Source organism: Pleurodeles waltl, chromosome 12 (assembly GCF_031143425.1).
Source record: "Pleurodeles waltl isolate 20211129_DDA chromosome 12, aPleWal1.hap1.20221129, whole genome shotgun sequence".
Taxonomy (NCBI): Eukaryota; Metazoa; Chordata; class Amphibia; order Caudata; family Salamandridae; genus Pleurodeles; species Pleurodeles waltl.
Window position 1 is genome coordinate 33,399,849 of NC_090451.1, and position 18,151 is coordinate 33,417,999.

The 18,151-nt window shown below is 47.2% G+C and overlaps 1 protein-coding gene across 1 annotated transcript in view; it reads left to right on the top strand.

Moving 5' to 3' along the window:
- FCHO1 (FCH and mu domain containing endocytic adaptor 1) overlaps nt 1-18,151 on the top strand; it is a 172,241-nt gene that overhangs the window by 134,946 nt on the left and 19,144 nt on the right. Inside the window, exons 20-23 of the mRNA XM_069216283.1 lie at nt 3,702-4,427; nt 6,295-6,407; nt 12,660-12,765; nt 13,637-13,748. Coding sequence (XP_069072384.1) covers nt 3,702-4,427; nt 6,295-6,407; nt 12,660-12,765; nt 13,637-13,748 — 1,057 coding nt within the window. The remainder of the gene's footprint in view (nt 1-3,701; nt 4,428-6,294; nt 6,408-12,659; nt 12,766-13,636; nt 13,749-18,151) is intronic.

Below are 18,151 nucleotides of genomic sequence, written 5' to 3' on the forward strand. Positions count from 1 at the left end.
GACAACATGACAACAATGTATTATCTAAACAAACGGGGGGACACACTCGACACAGCTGTGCCTCCTGGCACAAAAAATATGGCAATGGGCAATTCACAACCACATTCGCCTAATAGCACAGTTTATTCCAGGGATCCAGAATCAACTTGCATACAATCTCTCTCGAGATCACCAACAGGTCCACGAATGGGAAATTCACCCCCAAATTCTAAACACTTACTTCAAAATGTGGGGAACACCTCAAATAGACTTATTTGGAACGAAGGAGAACGCAAAATGCCAAAACTTCGCATCCAGATACCCACACAGGCAGTCTCAAGGCAATGCCCTATGGATGAACTGGTCAGGGATATTTGCGTACGCTTTTCCCCCTCTCCCTCTCCTTCCATATCTAGTAAACAAATTGAGTCAAAACAAACTCAAACTCATACTGATAGCACCAACATGGGCAAGGCAACCTTGGTACACAACACTGCTAGACCTATCAGTAGTACCCCACGTCAAGTTACCCAACAGGCCAGATCTGTTAACACAACAAAAACAACAGATCAGGCATCCAAACCCAGCATCGCTGAATCTAGCAATCTGGCTCCTGAAATCCTAGAATTCGGACACTTAAACCTCACCCAAGAATGTATGGAAGTCATAAAGCAAGCTAGAAGACCATCCACTAGACACTGCTATGCAAGCAAATGGAAAAGGTTTGTTTGCTACTGCCATAATAATCAAATTCAACCATTACACGCATCTCCAAAGGATGTAGTGGGTTACTTACTACACCTACAAAAATCGAACCTGGCCTTCTCTTCCATTAAAATACACCTCGCAGCAATATCTGCATACCTGCAGATTACCCATTCAACTTCACTATTTAGGATACCTGTCATTAAAGCGTTTATGGAAGGCCTCAAAAGAATTATACCACCAAGGACACCACCCGTTCCTTCATGGAACCTCAACATCGTCTTAACAAGACTCATGGGTCCACCTTTTGAACCCATGCATTCTTGCGAAATACAATTCCTAACCTGGAAAGTTGCATTTCTCATCGCCATCACATCTCTAAGAAGAGTAAGTGAAATTCAGGCGTTTACAATACAAGAACCTTATATCCAAATACACAAAAATAAGGTAGTCCTAAGAACCAATCCTAAATTTCTACCAAAGGTTATTTCACCGTTCCACTTAAATCAAACGGTAGAACTACCAGTGTTCTTCCCACAGCCAGACTCGGTAGCTGAAAGGGCACTACATACATTAGACATCAGAAGAGCACTAATGTACTACATTGACAGAACAAAAGAAATCAGAAAAACAAAACAACTGTTTATTGCATTCCAAAAACCTCATACAGGAAACCCAATATCAAAACAGGGTATAGCCAGATGGATAGTTAAGTGCATCCAAATCTGCTACCTTAAAGCAAAAAGGGAGCTGCCCATTACACCAAGGGCACACTCAACCCGAAAGAAAGGCGCTAGCATGGCCTTCCTCAGGAATATTCCAATGCACGAGATATGTAAGGCAGCCACATGGTCTACGCCTCACACATTTACTAAGCACTACTGTGTAGACGTGCTATCCGCACAACAAGCCACAGTAGGTCAAGCCGTACTAAGAACTCTATTTCAGACTACTTCCACTCCTACAGGCTGAGCCACCGCTTTTGGGGTGATAACTGCTTATTAGTCTATGCACAGCATGTGTATCTGCAGCTACACATGCCATCGAACTGAAAATGTCACTTACCCAGTGTACATCTGTTCGTGGCATTAGTCGCTGCAGATTCACATGTGCCCACCCGCCTCCCTGGGAGCCTGTAGCCGTTTGGAAGTTATCTTCAACTTTGTACATTTGTAAATATATTACTTAAACCTTAATTGGTACATACTTATTCACTCCATTGCATGGGCACTATTACTAACACACACAACTCCTACCTCACCCTCTGCGGGGAAAACAATCGAAGATGGAGTCGACGCCCATGCGCAATGGAGTCGAAATGGGAGGAGTCCCTCGGTCTCGTGACTCGAAAGACTTCTTCGAAGAAAAACAGCTTGTAACACTCCGACCCAACACCAGATGGCGGGATGTGCACAGCATGTGAATCTGCAGCGACTAATGCCACGAACAGATGTACACTGGGTAAGTGACATTTTCAATATATTCCCTTTCTGATTGTATTTTTTTTTTCTCCTGAATTTCATACATGACAGTCCTTTTGACATCTAGGGCCAGGTGTATGAAAGCATTTTGCATTCGCAAACGGTGCGAATGCCCATTTGCAAATGCAAAATGGCAGTTCAGAATGTATGAAATACATTCTGAACGCAATTTTAAGGAATCACTAAAATAGCGATTCCTTAAAATTACGACCCTGTTTAGAGTCGCAAATTGCGACTCTCTAAATTAGAAATCGCAAATAAGGATTCTTTATTTGCGATTTCTTAGCACATGTATGAAGCCATTCCTAAATGCGAACTGGGCATTTAGGAATCGCTATTACCACCAAGTTGAACCTGGTGGTAACCATGTGCAAAATTTAAAAATGCATTTAAACTGCATATTTAAATTGTACATGAAAGCACACATGCCCTTTTGGCATGTGTGCACCTTACATGTCCCCCCAAAAATGTTTGGGGTGCAGCAGAGGGGGCCTTAGCCCCCCAGCACCCTGGGGTTTTGCTTTTCCAAAAATTGCGATTTCTGGTTCAGAAATCGCAATTTTGGAAATACTAAAAATTCGCAGATATGGGCCATCAGGCCCATACCTGTGAATGGGGCCGGTATCGCAATTTGCGATTCAGTAATAGCATTTGTGATTTTTAAGAAATCGCTATTACTGAATCGCAGATGTGATACATGGCACTTTGCGAGTCGGAAATAGCGATTTCTTAAAAATCGCTATTTCCGACTCGCAAAGGCAGTGATGATACATCCGGCCCCTAGTGTGTGGAGAGCTCTCTGCTTTCGATTGTCTAGATTCTTTCCAAAAATCCTCGTAGAAAAAGTAGAATGAGAAAATGAAGAGGTTGTCTGACAGAACGCCGCGTTGTGTGATTGGAAATTCATGGTTTGCGATAAGATCAGCGTGTCAGCTTTGCGTTGCTTTCTCTGTGTTTTCGTTAGTATGCGCTAAGATTGGGGATTCTTTTGTTTTTGCTGATCCAGGCACTGGAGTCATTTAATAAACTGAAATTGTGGGAAAAGTGGAAGCCAATGAGAGAGGCTGCTAATTGGTTGTCCTTTGTGGAGCATCAAGGTGCATTGTGGGTAGTTGTGAGGGACAGAACACGCGGACTCAAAAGTGTCTGATGTGAGCTGCCTTCAGTGGCAGGAGGGCAGATCTCCGAACATCAGTCGCTGCTACACCCCCTACAAGCAGCTTATGCCAAAAGCCGCCATGCTTCCAGAAAATGACTCAACGTGTAACAGGACACGCCTGAGGGAGGAGCTCTTCGGAGCTGTGCTGAATTTCTGTTTTTGAGAATAGTGCCGGGAGGTACATATTTTGAAAAAGTAAAAGTTGAAGTTTTGAAAAGTCTTCTGTTTGAAGTTCCTCCAGTTTGTGCCCTTTCTGTACCTGTTTGTAATGTGTGAAGTGCAGAACAATAGTCTTGTTTACCCAAAGCAACATTGCAAACTGCTGCATATTGGACGTGTCTGGTCCATCTAATTCATCTTCTTTGTCTTATGCGCAGCTTCTGGTGTCTATGTCCTGACTTCCAGCCCCTCGCTCTTCTCCTCGTCTCCTGAGAACGTAGAAGATTCTGGCCTGGACTCTCCATCCCACGCGGCCCCCGGCCCGTCTCCTGATTCTCGGCCATGGACTCCTCGGCCTATCACCCCTCAGAGCCCAGCCACACAACGGGCCACCAAAGACTCTCCGGTCTTCCTGGAGGACAAGAAAGGCTCCACCCCTGCCCTCTGCGGCCATCCCGCCAAGAGAGCGGACCGTCGATCATGGCGGCTGCGCCCTGGCTCTTCCCCTCCCAGCCCCACCAACAGTTCCCAGCGGGACTCCTTATTCACCAACTTCAGCTGCTCAACATTCGAGTCCAACACAGAGGAAGACACTGGTCTGTGGACTGGCATGAATGGCCCCCGATGTACCCGCTCCGGAGGACTCTCTGGCAGGTCGTTAACAGACCCCTTCTTCCGAACTTTGGGCGCCCCGTCTGTCTCCACATCCTCCTTGGAAGCTTTGAACTACTGGAGGGCGAGGCCACCAAGCCCTACACGACGACAGCCTTCGGACGGCGATGCCAGCGTCTCGTCCAACTCTGTCTCGTCCTCTTCCCCCACGTCTCTCCCAGCCGAGTCATCCAGCCCTTCTCAGTGCACCCGTCGACTTTCCAGCTCCAGGGACTCTGAGCGGAGCTCTCCCACATGCAGACCGGCTGCTCCCGAGCCCTCGATCACTGTAGGTGGGTGTAGAGCAGTAGAAAAAGCTGGCAAAGATGGTCATGGTCTTGTACGTTTGAGCGCAACATGGGATTCAGTCCTATGTCGTTTGTCCACACAGGTATGAAGGGGCTGTATGGCCATGCTGAGCATTTCTGCAGTTTTATGTAATCACTTGTGAGATTAGCACTTCTTTTCAGATGTTCAGTCAACATATTGTCTGCTTGGCTTTCTCAACACACATAAAAGAAAGGAATGCATTCCAGAGCTGAGATGTTTCAGGCATGGGCAAAATGGGCGCTGGCCCAGGGCCCCTTATAGAGCCAGCTCTGTTCTGCAAAGAATCTTGCACTAGTGACTAATTCTTAAACAGATTGTTTTAAATACGTTTTTTCTTTCCATTATTTTTAATGTGGGTGATGTCAAAGTCTTTTACGGACATTTTGCAGAGACATGTTCTGTTTACATACCATGCAACATCATAGAAAGTTTATTTTTAGATAAAAACAGGACCTCGCATATGAGAAATTGGAGGGTGTCACAGAGATCATTTGCAGTAATATCAGTGAGCTGCTGCTGTGTTACTATATTTAAATACACGTCACTGTCCCTGAATATTAGATGTAAGCACATTTAGAATTTGGACAAGTCTGCCTGTGCACTGGCAGTGCCCGGCCGAAGAGGGCACGAAAGAGCTGAAGTGGAGTCATAAATTCAAAGCTCTTCTGAACAGGGGCCTGCGAAATACGTGTGACCCGGGGCTCCCCAAATCCTTAAGATGTCTGTGATGCATTCACTGAATCTTCACAGGCCTGTCCTGTTGGAGTGTGTTCCAAAGATGGGCGGAGAGCCTAGTATTCCGATTTCACTTTTCTACTGTAAACCCCATTAATAGAATTTATTCTCAGACTTGGGTTTCTTTGACAGAGAGTTCCATAATCCATTGCACCTTTGGTTGTCTGAATGGGGTGGGCTCCTGCTTTAAAATACACTTTTATTGTAAGTGGACTTTTAATTCATATTGGGCCGGTAACAGGAGTTTCTGTCTTCGTTGCATGTAGCACCCAAGCCCTCTGTATAAAAGTACAGGGAAAATTAGAAATTCACAGGGGAATCGGACCTGGAATTACTGATACCCATAGGAATTCACCATTCTGTAGTGCACCCTAAGTGTCCAACTCCCAATAGGGCAGATGTTCCCCTCCCCGGAGTTAGGGGTACCCTCTGTATCTGTAATTCTGGGGCTAGGGAAAATCTGGTTCATTTTCCTACACAGCTCTAAGAGAGCTAAGAAAAGTGATCCCCTTTAAAACACTTTTGTTTACGCATTAATTCCTACTCTTAGTCTGCGACTGGCTTTAGATGTGTTCCTAACTTCCTTTGCTCTTCAGGCTTGTTTATTCTACGCCTAAACTGCAATCGGCACGCCAGGAGTGTTTATTCTACGCTTAAACTGCGAACGGCACGCCAGGAGTGTTTATTCTACGCTTAAACTGCGAACGGCACGCCAGGAGTGTTTATTCTACGCCTAAACTGCGAACGGCACGCCAGCCATGTTTATTCTACGCCTAAACTGCGAATGGCACGCCAGGCGTGTTTATTCTACGCTTAAACTGCGAACGGCACACCAGGAGTGTTTGTTCTACGCCTAAACTGCGAACGGCACGCCCATTCTCTGAACTGCATCCTCCGGCACTCAAACACAAACTGGCACCCAGAGGCTGGCACAGGCCAGAGTTTATCCAACTTCAAAATAAATGCTTAAAGTTTGTCTTGAAGTGCACGTTTTGCAAGTCCTGAATGATGTCTGCAGTAGTGGTTTGCATTGAGTCTAGATTGTAGTTTGTGAACTGACGACGTGTTCTAATACCTTCTCTCGCTGTGTTGCAGATTTGTCGCTGGTGACGAGCGACACCCCCGCCTGCGATGGCCTGACTGTGGCTCCCCCCCTGCAACGACCAAGGGGCAAAAGGGTATCATCTGGACGCAGGAACGGGGGCCTGGTGGGTTCCAGTACTAATGCTTGCTCAGCTGTGTGGGCTTTGTCTCTGTAGGTGCAGGGGGAGGGTTGGACCAAGCATGTTTCTTATGGGAGTTCCCATATAACACCATCCATTGGACGGTGCTCCTGCCAGGTTTTTTTTTGCCATTGGAGACTGAGAGAAGGGAGGTTCAACCAAGGTTCACTGTAAATGCTTCTTTCACTTCCACTAGAGGTCATTTTGCAGTGTGAATCTCCTCTAGATTCACGCATTGTCATCCAAGAGCCCACAGTGCCCTAGTATGTGACCACCATTTTAGATGTGTTTACTCTGATGTTGGGTTCAGAGGTGCTCTGAAAAGAAGTCTTGAAGAGGTCATCAGACTCTCATCAAGAGGCCTTTAAGAGACGCTGAAGCAGTTGAAGGCACATCAGATATCATTGGTTGGCTATGGATCTAGGTTTTCACGGATATTCTTGCGCGGTGCATCGATGTAGTCTGAAAATGAGAAGGCCAGGATAACTTTCGGAAAGCGGCGAGTGTGCTCCTCCATCTCGGGTTTGGAGTGAATCGGAAAAGTCTTCCACAATCCCAGAAATGAAAAAGGCATTCCTGCCTACTTCTGAATACTGGAATAAATAGCATTCCCTCCCTTGGAGAGGGACCAGGGATTGCAGGAAGAAGCTGGCGTTAGCCAAGCTTCTCAGTCTCCGATGCTGTCGCTGTGATGAACCAGTTTCTTATGATGGCCTCTTACAGCATCTTATGCCACACATGAAATGACACGCGACCACTCCAAAATGGGTAGTAGCCAGTGGTCGCAGAAACTGGGAAAAACGGCTGATCTAGTGGTTATAACTAAGGCTCCCTGTTTTCCGTTTTTTCAAAATTTTACACATAAATTCAGACAGAAAACCATGTATTTTCCTTTCTGTTTTTATTTTGAAATATAGAAAAATACAGAAAACATGTCTTTTTGACAGTTCTTGCTGCCCTCACTCATGGGTGGCCTGTTCAGTAGCGGTGCAAACTGACAGGCGGGGGAGTTAAAAGGGAAAAAAATCCTAATGAAGTTTAAATAACTGTAGATGCACAGATTTTTTTTACTGTTCTACTATACAAGAGGTTTCAGATGATTGCATTGTACTGGAAAGTTCTAGAACTCATTGGACATTCAAACGTGGGCATACTTTTGTTGGGTAAATAAATGTGTAAATGTCCCCATTGCAGCTTCACGTTTACGCTAAAGACAAAATAATTACACATAAATACTTAAAAACAGCAACAAATAAATATGGATAAATACAGATGGAAATGTCCAAAAAATAAATACCATAAAACTGGGAGCCCTAGTTACAGGATGCAAAGTCAGCAAGAGGCGGTAGTGGTGGAACAGAGCGAATATGTTGATGTTGGAGGCCGTTCACGACACCTCCGCCGCCGGCCATCATAAGAGATGTCGCGTGGGCCACGCGTGGGACAACTCAAAATAACCAGCTGTGGCCTGCTCGGGAGGCAGCCAAGCATATCAATTACTTGAAGCGACAACAACTTACCTTGCTCTGTGGTCCTTCCACAGTCCAGTCCAGGAGAAGAAAGTTTAGATTTTAACAGACAGCTCAACTCATGTTCTTTTGGAACGGGTGGGTGTGGCGGGTGGTCTCTTACCCACTCCTGAGTCTAGCACAGAACATCATCTGGTGGGCAGTCGCAAAAAAAATACTTGGTGGTGAAAACATCCGCGCAGATGAATGAAGCTGATGAAAAAACATCTCTTACCAATGGGAGCGGAAAGACTTTCTTCTTACACAAAGTATTCCAGAAGTGTGGAAATTCAAAAGAAGTTGAAAATGTCCGACCTTCGACTCCAGACACTGGCATCCCTGGTCTATAGGTTTTTAAGGGGTTTCCCTAACCACCTTCCCTCCTGTACCTTTGATTCTCCTGGTCAAGAAGTTCATGGCATCCAGCATGGCTTTGGTCATAGGCGCCCCCAGGTGGCCAGTTCAGGCCTGGCCTCCCAGCTAATGCAGAGAGCACAGAGCTTGTGCGTAGAAATACCAGCCCCAGAGGCACACTCACAGGTCAGTTGGGCAAGGAGTTCCACTCGATCCTGGGGACATACAGTTGGCATCTTGGCTCCTGTGATAGCTGACTTTAGCCACTTGCGCGTGACCGTGTTTTTTATGTAGTTGTACATTTCTAGATTGAAAGAAGTGCTTAGACCATCCAGAAGCGAAGTGCCATTCCTTGAAATGGAACAGGCACATCGTACGGTGCCAGAAACCTTTCCATCACCCTGTGTCTGATGAAACGGCGACAGTTGGCATCTCACGCATCTAGTAGATTGCAAGGTAACTTACGCCTATTTGTGGGTGCACTTGTCAGTGGTTGCGGCTTTCATTCAGGGAATGCACAGGGAACAGACTTTTTGCTATCTCAGCCATGAAAGGGTTCACGGAAGGGGCTCAGAGACTTTTACCTTCATATGCTGTCATCCAATCAGTAAGCATTTGTAAAATGCAGCACTCTCACCCCTGGGGCCATCTGGGCGCTGAGGGTGCCGTGTGTCAGTCAGACAGCCAGGACCTGAGCTTCTTTCTGAAGTCTGCCAGGGAGGGTGCTGTTCGGATGTGGGGGGGTAGCGGGACATGTCTTTCCAGGGGATGGTGGTGATGTAGGAGGAGGAGTGGGACCCACAGTGGCTACGACAAATGCAGGGGGTGGGGGGGAGATTCGAGGGCAGGAGAGGTGGTGTGCAGGCGTCTTGAGGATAGATGGAAGTTCAGTCGATGGTTGCACTTCAGAACTTGGATTTGGTGCTAGCACACCTCACAAAGTCACCCTTTAACCCCACGTACATATCATCACTGAAGTACCTTACATTAAAGACAACGTTCCCGGTGGCAGTTGCATCTCTAAGGAGCATGAGCGAGTATCCGCCACTCCTAGCACGGGAACTGTACCCAACCTGTGCAAGGTTAAGGCTACCGTGAGAATCTAGCACGGGAACTGTACCCAACCCGTGCAAGGTTAAGGCTATTGTGAGACCCTAGCACGGGAACTGTACCCAACCCGTGCAAGGTTAAGGTTATTGTGAGACCCTGGCACGGGAACTGTACCCAACTCTTGCAAGGTTAAGGTTATCGTGAGAACCTGGCACGGGAACTGTACCCAACCCTTGCAAGGTTAAGGTTATCGTGAGAAGCTGGCACCGGAACTGTACCCAACCCGTTCAAGAACCTGGCATGTGAACTGTACCCAACCCTTGCAAGAACCTGGCACGGGAACTGTACCCAACCCGTGCAAGGTTAAGACTATCGTGAGACCCGGGCACGGGATCTCTACCCAACCCTTGCAAGGTTAAGGTTATCGTGAGAACCTGGCACCGGAACTGTACCCAACACTTGCAAGGTTAAGGTTATCGTGAGAACCTGGCACCGGAACCCGTGCAAGAATCTGGCATGTGAACTGTACCCAACCCTTGCAAGGTTAAGGCTATCGTGAGACCCTGGCACGGGAGCTGTACCCAACCCGTGCAAGGTTAAGGCTATTGTGAGGACCTAGCACAGGAACTGTACCCAAACCGTGCAAGGTTAAGGCTATCGTGAGACCCTGGCACAGGAACTGTACCCAACCCTTGCAAGGTTAAGGCTATCGTGAGACCCTGGCACCGGAACTGTACCCAACCCGTGCAAGAACCTGGCATGTGAACTGTACCCAACCCTTGCAAGGTTAAGGCTATCGTGAGACCCTGGCACAGGAACTGTACCCAACCTGTGCAAGGTTAAGGCTATCGTGAGACCCTTTCCCCAACCCTTGCAAGGTTAAGGCTATCGTGAGAACCTGGCACAGGAACTGTACCCAACCCGTGCAAGGTTAAGGCTATCGTGAGACCCTGGCACGGGACCTGTAGCCAACCCTTGCAAGGTTAAGGCTATCGTGAGAAACTGGCACCGGAACTGTGCCCAACCCTTGCAAGGTTAAGGCTATCGTGAGAACCTGGCACCGAAACTGTGCCCAACCCTTGCAAGGTTAAGGCTATCGTGAGAACCTGGCACCGGAACTGTGCCCAACCCTTGCAAGGTTAAGGCTATCGTGAGAACCTGACACGGGACCTGTAGCCAACCCTTGCAAGGTTAAGGCTATCGTGAGAACCTGGCACCGGAACTGTGCCCAACCCTTGCAAGGTTAAGGCTATCGTGAGAACCTGGCACCGGAACTGTGCCCAACCCTTGCAAGGTTAAGGCTATCGTGAGAACCTGGCACCGGAACTGTGCCCAACCCTTGCAAGGTTAAGGCTATCGTGAGAACCTGGCACGGGAACTGTACCCAACCCTTGCAAGGTTAAGGCTATCGTGAGACCCTGGCACGGGAACTGTACCCAACTCTTGCCAGGTTAAGGCTATCGTGAGAACCTGGCACGGGAACTGTGCCCAACCCTTGCAAGGTTAAGGCTATCGTGAGAACTCATCCTAAGTTCATACCTAGGGTAGCGTGGCTGTTCCACGTCAGCAGGACCATAACCCTTCCGGCGTTGCTCCAGAAGCCGACAAACAAAGCAGAACATATCTTCGATGTAGTAAGGGTGGAGGTATGGTAGAACCACGAAACACCAAGCTTCAGAAAGACCTACCATTTTTTTGTTTCATGGAACACTCGTGCCAGGCGCTGGGCACGGCAGTGATGAAAAACACCAGAGATAGTGCAAACCATTGAACACTGTTATCTAATGGCTAACAAGATGTTGGAATTGAAGCCCAGGGCTCATTCCACTGGGGAAATGGGGCCAGGCTAGCACAGGACATTTGCAAGGTAGCTAAATGCTCGTCAGAACACACGTCCGTGCTGCATTACTGAGTAGCTATAGAGACATGCAGGGGTGGCAGAAGGGAACTCACTCCTCAAGGGAAGGCAGAAGGGAACTCACTCCTCAAGACTTGTTCCCATCCTTTCTCTTGAAAGTGCTTCCTTGGGGAATCTGTTCATAGCTTCGGAATCTGGAAGAGATTTCATGTCGCAAAAGAAACGAGCTACTTACCTGTTACAGTACTGTTGCAGCTTGAAGCGCTTCTAGATTCACAAATCCGACCCTCCTTCCTCTCCATGAAGGAGAGCAGTGCAGGAAGCAAAGAAGGGAAAAAGTGACTCTGAATGGTGGACACTTTTCGGGGCTTTGTGGGCTTACGGTTGATGTTATATCCAGGTTCCACCTGTGTGATTAACTACCAAGATTTGGCAAAACTTTTTTAATCCAGCACTTCCGGACCCATCCACTAGATGGCAGAATTATGCACAGCATGTGAATCAACGAGAGCTATAAGCTGCAAAGCCATTATTACAAATGAGCAACTGGGTTCTTTGCCCCGGGCGCTAAGGCACCGTGGTCACCCATAACAAACTAAACTTCACTACATGGGCTCCCCTACTTCTCTTTGAGTTTTTTGGCAAGCGAACCTTCACTCGTGGAGTTCAGCCCAGTCCTCTGTTTTGCAAATTGTTCACTTTATTATAATTTCAACTGCTATACACAGTTCTGGCCCTGGTGCATCCTTTAAAAATGCCCTGGTGCAACGGGACAACACGTGTTTCAAGGTGAACCTCCGCCCTGCCTCCGAGAAACCTGATACACTGAAGGTTCAGTTTGAAGCACTCGTCGTAGGGGTCCATGCAGGGCCCATCCCACTTGTAATGTGCCCCAAAACAGCAGTTTGTATTTGGGATTCATCAGACTGTTGATGTCCTTAACTTATGCACTTTTGATGTGTGGTCTGTGAATAAATGGATGAGGTCCTCCAAGTGTGGGGGCCTAATTTTTCCTGGTCTGTTAGAGTATAGCATCTCTGTCTTTTGTAGTTAAAAAGTATTATCACCCTTGGCGGAGAAACCAGGGTCCTGTGGGCCCTCACCACAGAGTACAAGGTCAGGTGCCCTCTTGGATGAAACAGTCTGCTGTCATTCCCATAACTGTTCTGTTGACTCAACTTTTGACTGTTCCAGAAAGCCCAGAAGGCAGGGATTTTTTCAGTTATCCCCCTGTGTCTCTTTGGCCCTTCTCTGCAGTGTTTCCAATGCCTCGTGCCCAGGAGGGTGCACAGGGACTGAATTTATAATGGAAAAGTAATACTCCCCATGCAGTAAATATTCATACAACCAATATTGAATTCTTTGGTGACTGTTGGGCTGGATTGATGCATGATTTGGGGGAGCTAAGACCTGCTTGCTGCTGGTCAGGGCTGTGTAGCTCTCTGTGACCTCTGCTTCTCTTCACAGTCTCGTTCGTTGACTCCCTCGCCGTCGCTAGCCCCTAGTCCTCTGTCGGTGGCCTCCGGCTGTCTCAGCGATCGAGGCTTCTTCATTTCACCCCAGCTCGGTCTCGGTAGGTGTCACGGCTGCAGCCTGTTGCCAACTGTAATTGATTGAATGCATCATTGTCAGCCCCTGCCAGGCGATTGAAGTGCTTTATAAATGGCATCATGTCATATAGTGTTTCTAAACGTAGCGAATTAGCATGCGTGTGTGTGTCAGTGGCCCTAAATTGCTGTAAAAACAGGTAACCTAGCTATTACTGCTGTGTAAAATGTTGAATTCCTTTGGCCTGGCAGAAGGCTTTCAGAGTTATTTGATTTCGTTAGATTGTGAGACACAGAACTGTCCTGGCTGACCTTTTGGTCCCCGGGCTGGCTTTAGGGCTGTGCGACCGGAGCAGCCGCACCTGGAGCTAACCTAAGCAGGGTTGCTATGTTAAAAATAACATTATTTTAAAAGCACTTCTGCAGAGTTCATTGCATGTCCAGCACTCCTCAGGCAACAATAAAAATGTCAAGATAACTGTGGTGATCAGTGTTCCTGCTGAAGAGAGATGGAGTTTTGTCTAGGGGTGTTTTTGACTCAGCTGGAACTAGTGCAGAGGGTTAATGTGCCTGCTGCGAAGAACATGAACCATGCAGATCACAGAACGCAGTAGGAGCACTGTTGGAGGGCGGTAGTGAGGGAATTGGAGGAGAAAGAGGTCAGTGGGAGGGCATGAAAAAGATTGTAGCACTGTGCGCCACCAGTCCCTGTTTGGTCCCTCTAGCTTCTTCTGAAGCGCCACCAGCTGGCACAGAATGAAAGGTGCGTCTTTCTCAACTGGGCCTTCCTGTCGTTCCACACTTGGCCACTAGATGTCAGTGTGCCTGCATTGTAAATGAGGGGTATTTCGGATGCCTATTTCCATTCAATGAACTGGATCTGTTCTGCTCCCCCAGGTCATTCCCGGGGGCCCAGCCCCGTGGTCCTTGGTTCCCATGACACTTTGCCGGTGGCGGCCGCCTTCACTGAATACGTCCATTCCTATTTCAAAGGCGAAGACCTGGAAAGGTAGGAGTGAGCAATTATTTCTTGGTGTCGGTATGGTGATGGTCAAGTGCCCACCTCCCTCTGCTTGTGGTGTTCCTGCTATGGAGGGGTTGGCGAGCTGGGCTTCTGATATATAGATTTTTTAGGGGGAGGAGGAGCTTAAGCTGATCTATTCAGGTGTATTGGTGAAATCTCTCCAGACGCCTCCAAAAGGGATCTCTTTTTATGGGAAGTGCTGGACTCCAACATAAAAATAACGTCTTGTATTACCACCCATAGATCAGTGGCTTTCAAACTTTTTTAGACTCAACCGTGGGTAAAACAAAAATCATTGGTCCCCCATCAGAATGTTTCATAATAACTCTGTTAAGTTGGCAATGTTTAAATATGTCTAAACTTATTTAAACATTGAATTTAATTCTGTTACTTGCATAAAAATGCAAATGCAATAAATTATGTTCTGCTTAAAACAAAGCAGTTACCTGCATAATGTTTCTTTTGGTGAGAGCCTGGTGTGCCTCCCCATGATCACTTGAACCCCCCCGCCCCCCCCCCCAAGTTTGAAGACCTCTGCAATAGAAAAGACCCTTCGCCATCTGCCTCACGGGGGCTCATCTTTTCCAACTTTCCCTGCACAATATATCCCTTTTCTAATTATTACAAAAGTCGAAGCTACTTTTAATCGTGCTGCTTGTTCTTCAGTTTCCTCTGTCCCTGCAGCTACTGCTTCGTGGCTCTTTCTTCTTCCTTTTGCATTTACTTTCATTTCCTGTTTGCAGTTTTGCTTTTGCTGATGTTTCCTTTTTATTTATTTTCGAGCTTTCCTGTTTCCTTTATTTGTTTTTGATTCTTTTCCTGCTCCTAAATCCGTACTTGTTGTTTTCTTTTCTACCCTGCATTGCATTTTATTTCCACATCATTTTGTTGTAGTTTGGATCACTTCTACTTACTCATGTCTTCTACCTTTGCTCTGCTCCCATCTCTTTACTGGGCCTTTCCTTTATTATTTGGCCTTTTGGTGGTGGTTGCCTCTCTTGTGTGGTTAGTCTGTCTGGTGTGTTTTTGTGATTACCTTCTGTTGAATAATATGAGTATTCCGATATTTCATTTGAATATTCTGCCTTCGTTCTTTTTAGTTTGATTGTTACTTTCTAAAGTTGTATCTTTCTTTTCTTTTGCTATTTCCGTCTTTTTATTGTTTTGCTCTTTCATTATGTTTGTGTTTTTGTATCAGCTTGTCATTCCTTCTCTTACCCTCATAACCTTTTTTCCCATTTTCACTCAGTTGCAGTTTTGTTAGGTCTGTTTTTTTGGTCTTTACCGTTTTGTTTATGTTTTCACTAATCCTCTTGTATGTCTCTCGTTCATTGTACTTTTTTATTCTTATTATTCATACTTTTCTTTTGTTTTGAGTTTTGTTTTTGATTCTCTTTTTTGCATTGGTTGATTGTTTCCTCGTTTCGTAATGTTTCAGTCTCCTCCAGTGTCTGTTTTCATTCACTTTCTTTTTCCTGGCAAAGTGTCATTTTTTTCTCTTACTCAGTCTGCTTTTCACCACACACATGCGCACTTACTAACACTCTTTGAAAGTTGCATTACGTTGTCATCAACCAGAGCTGTTGTCAGAGAAGAAGTAGAATCCACGCTCCTGGATTGTGGTGATGCCACCTTTAAATGTGTGTTCGATGGCATCTGTCGCTGTAGATACACAAGTTGTGCATAGCCCGCCATCTGGTGTTGGGTCTGAGTGTTACAAGTTGTTTTTCTTCGAAGAAGTCTTTCGAGTCACGGGACCGAGGGACTCCTCCTCTTTGTCTCCATTGCGCATGGGCGTCGACTCCATCTTCGATTGTTTTCTTTCCGCCATCGGGTTCGGACGTGTTCCTTTCGCTCCGGGTTTCGGAACGGAAAGTTAGCTAAATATCGGAAAAATTACGTCGGTATTGTTGCGTTCGGGATCGGCTTAGTTAGAATCGACACCGAATCGAAGAGTGAAGAGCTCCGGTACCCTTCGGGGTAGTTTTCGATCCCCCGTCGGGGCCTGGTCGGCCCGACCGCGTGTAAAACAACGCTGATGGAACGGACCCTGTTCCGTTTCTGTCCTAAATGCCACAACAAATACCTGTATACAGACCAACATTTGGTCTGTAACCTGTGCCTGTCGCCTGAGCACAGTGAAGAGACTTGCGAGGCCTGTCGTGCGTTCCGGTCCCGAAAAACACTCCGTGACCGTCGAGCCAGAAGACTGCAGATGGCGTCCACGCCGACAGCTCACCGAGAGTTCGAGGAACAAGAGGAAGAAGAAACCTTCTCGATCCATGAATCGGACTCTGAGGAATTCGACGACCAAAAAACTGTGAGTAAGACGTCGAAGCCAGCACACAAGAAAAGTGACAAGGCCCAGGGGACGCCACTGCCACCGGACCATGGCTCGACCCATAAATTCGGTGACCGACCATCGGCACCGAAAAAGGCCGAAATGGTGCCGAGATCGTCCGACTCCGGTCGAGACACCGGCACGCAGCCTTCTCGGGACCGAGAAAGTGCTGCTGAAAAACATCGACGCCGAGATAGCGGAGCCGAAACTTCTCGACGCAGAGACAGCCGCACCGAGGAAGATCGACGCCGAGAGGGTTCGACTCCGAAAAAGAAGAAGGTCACCTCGGAGCCGAAAAAGAGTACAGACAGGGTTTCGGTGCCAAAACGACCTGCAACCGACCCAACAACCGGTTCCTATTCAGAGGAGCAATCACTGTCCTCTCAGATGCGAAAGCATAGATTTGAGGAAGAGTTGCAATCCACCGAAGTGGACCACACTCAGAAACGTATTTTTATACAGGAAGGAACAGGGAAAATAAGCACCCTTCCCCCTATTAGGAGAAAAAGGAGACTGGAGTTTCAGTCAGACCAAGCACCACAAACAAAAATGGTGAAAAAGGTAACTCCGCCACCCTCTCCTCCACCTGTAACTAACGTTTCACCGGCACAAACTCTATCACATTCCCCGGCTCACACCACCATGAGCCAAGGTGACCAGGACCAAGACGCTTGGGACTTATACGACGCCCCAGTGTCGGACAACAGTCCAGAGGCGTATCCTACAAAGCCCTCACCACCGGAAGATAGCACAGCATACTCACAAGTGGTGGCTAGAGCAGCAGAGTTCCACAACGTGTCCCTACACTTGGAACCAGTCGAGGATGACTTCTTATTCAACACCCTCTCCTCCACCCATAGCTCCTACCAAAGCCTGCCTATGCTCCCAGGAATGCTTCGGCACGCAAAGGAAATCTTCAAGGAGCCGGTCAAGAGTAGAGTAATAACACCAAGAGTGGAAAAGAAATATAAAGCACCTCCCACAGATGCTGTTTTCATCACCTCACAGCTGCCACCAGATTCCGTCGTAGTAGGAGCAGCTCGCAAGAGAGCCAACTCCCACACATCTGGGGATGCACCACCCCCAGATAAAGAGAGCCGCAAGTTCGATGCATCCGGAAAGAGAGTCGCAGTACAAGCTGCAAACCAGTGGCGCATCGCTAACTCTCAAGCACTACTTGCGCGCTATGACAGAGCCCATTGGGACGAGATGCAACACCTCATTGAGCATCTACCCAAAGAGCTACAAAAAAGGGCGAAACAAGTGGTTGAGGAAGGACAGAACATATCTAATAATCAGATACGCTCCTCTATGGATGCAGCGGACACAGCTGCAAGAACAATTAACACATCTGTGACTATCAGAAGGCACGCATGGTTTTAAACCAGAGATTCAGCAGGCAGTGCTCAATATGCCATTCAATGAGAAACAACTGTTCGGACCAGAAGTGGACACGGCGATTGAAAAACTCAAAAAGGACACTGACACTGCTAAAGCCATGGGCGCACTCTACTCCCCGCAGAGCAGAGGCACTTACAGCACCTTCCGCAAAACAACCTTTAGAGGGGGGTTTCGGGGTCAAGCCACACAAGCCAGCACCTCACAGGCAACACCGTCCAGCTACCAGGGACAGTACCAAAGGGGAGGCTTTCGGGCCAATACAGAGGACAATTCCCTAGGAATAGGGGAAAATTTCAAAGCCCCAAAACCCCTACAACCAAACAGTGACTCACATGTCACTCATCCCCTCCACACAACACCAGTGGGGGGAAGAATAGGTCAGTATTACCAAGCATGGGAGGAAATCACTACAGACACTTGGGTCTTAGCAATTATCCAACATGGTTATTGCATAGAATTTCTACAAATCCCTCCAAACATACCACCAAAAGCACAGAATTTATCAAAACAACATTCAGACCTTCTGGAAACAGAAGTTCAAGCATTATTGCAAAAGAACGCAATAGAACTAGTACCAGAAAGACAAATAAACACAGGAGTTTATTCACTGTACTTACTAATACCAAAAAAGGACAAAACACTGAGA